General features: G+C 43.8%; 1 protein-coding gene across 1 annotated transcript; it reads left to right on the forward strand.

Annotated features, from left to right (window-relative positions):
- Positions 1-534: 534 nt before the first annotated feature.
- Positions 535-1,479, forward strand: LOC119538381 (olfactory receptor 52K1). Its single transcript, XM_037841292.1, has one exon. The coding sequence runs from the start codon at positions 535-537 to the stop codon at positions 1,477-1,479; it is 945 nt and encodes a 314-aa protein (XP_037697220.1).
- Positions 1,480-1,813: the final 334 nt, after the last annotated feature.

Consider the following 1,813-nt stretch of genomic DNA (forward strand, 5'->3'; position numbering starts at 1 on the left):
CTAGAGAAAACAGAGATTGTATGACAAACTGGGATAGTGGAAACTGCAGTGTTTGACTTATACAGCCACCTAAGCCTGTGGTTTCAGGATAGACAACTGCATTTTATGATTGGAAGTTTGGTTTGATTGGCAGGTAGAAGGGTTTCAATGCATGTATGAAAGAAATGAATTAATATAAACTTATTTTTACTTTTTAATTCAAGATTATCCTCATGTCAACAAGATTACAGAGAACATTACCATCCCTCCATTATGTTATGAAAGATATCTTGTGATAGCAGTTCCAATGATATTTATTATTCTATGTATTCAGTGAAACACAAGGTTTCTTAAGGGCATGAAACATGAATTACGCTTTTACATGTCTATTAGGACTACTAGCTTATTTTGTTTAAAGTTTAAGAATAGGAACAATAGCTAATCCTCCCAGGTGGGGTATCTGAGCTTCAACTCTAAAATCCTATATACCTTAGAAGATATACCTAGAAGGTGAAGGGGCTCTGTGAAAATCAACAGAAAGAATTTCCAGGAGCGATGTCTGTCTCCAATATCACCTCAACTCATCCAGCTACTTTCCTGTTAATGGGGATCCCAGGCCTGGAGCACCTGCACATCTGGATCTCCATCCCCTTCTGCTCTGCATATACACTGGCTCTGCTGGGCAACTGCACCCTCCTCTTCATCATCCGGGCTGATACAGCCCTCCATCAGCCCATGTACCTCTTCCTGGCCATGTTGGCAGCCATTGATCTGGTCCTGTCTTCTACAACACTGCCCAAAATGCTTTCCATATTCTGGTTCAGGGATCGGGAAATCAACTTTTATGCCTGCCTGGTCCAGATGTTCTTCCTCCACTCCTTCTCCATCATGGAGTCTGCAGTCCTGCTGGCCATGGCCTTTGACCGCTATGTGGCCATCTGCAAACCACTGCACTACAGCACGGTGCTGACCGGGCCCATAATTGCCAGGATTGGCATGGCTGCTGTGTTCCGGGCTGTGACTCTAATGACTCCACTCCCTTTTCTGCTCAGACGCTTCCACTATTGTCGGGGCCCAGCAATTGCTCACTGCTACTGTGAGCACATGGCTGTGGTAAGGCTTGCCTGTGGAGACACACGCTTCAACAATATCTATGGCATTGCTGTAGCCATGTTTATTGTGGTGTTAGACCTGCTATTTGTTGTCCTATCTTATATATTCATTCTTCAGGCAGTTCTACAGCTTGCCTCTCAGGAAGCACGCTACAAGGCATTTGGGACATGTGTGTCTCACATAGGTGCCATCCTATCTACCTATACACCTGTAGTTATCTCCTCAGTCATGCACCGTGTGGCCCGCCGAGCTGCCCCCCACATCCACATTCTCCTCGCTATCTTCTATCTTCTTTTCCCACCCATGATCAATCCCATCATCTATGGTGTCAAGACCAAGCAGATTCGTGAACACGTGCTTAGTCTATTCCAGAGAAAGAATGTGTAGATGGTTAGTTTTGATTTTTTGCATTATTTACTTGCTCCTCTCTCCAGTTCCAAGTGGATTCTATATTAAGGTGGAGGAGAAATTGTAAAGAAGAAAAATGGCACTCTCCATGTTTCCAGTTTTTCAGTATGATAAGGTAAATGTGGTCCCATTCATCATCAAGTCAACAGTTATAATAAGCCAAATGTGTCCCTATCCTCTGATCCTATGCCAGAGTTTCTGACCTCCCCATTCTCACAGACAGCTCACATGATTAAAGAAGCTATAAGCAACCTTCAAAAGTCATATGCTCTGGGTAGACGTTGCCATACATGCAAAGACAGTGAAACTGTTG

This window comes from Choloepus didactylus, chromosome 6 (genome assembly GCF_015220235.1).
Source record: "Choloepus didactylus isolate mChoDid1 chromosome 6, mChoDid1.pri, whole genome shotgun sequence".
NCBI lineage: Eukaryota > Metazoa > Chordata > Mammalia > Pilosa > Megalonychidae > Choloepus > Choloepus didactylus.

What these genes read in the sequence shown, in the direction of transcription:
- LOC119538381 (XM_037841292.1), top strand. Translation starts at nt 535, where the DNA reads ATGTCTGTCTCCAATATCACCTCAACTCATCCAGCTACTTTCCTGTTA.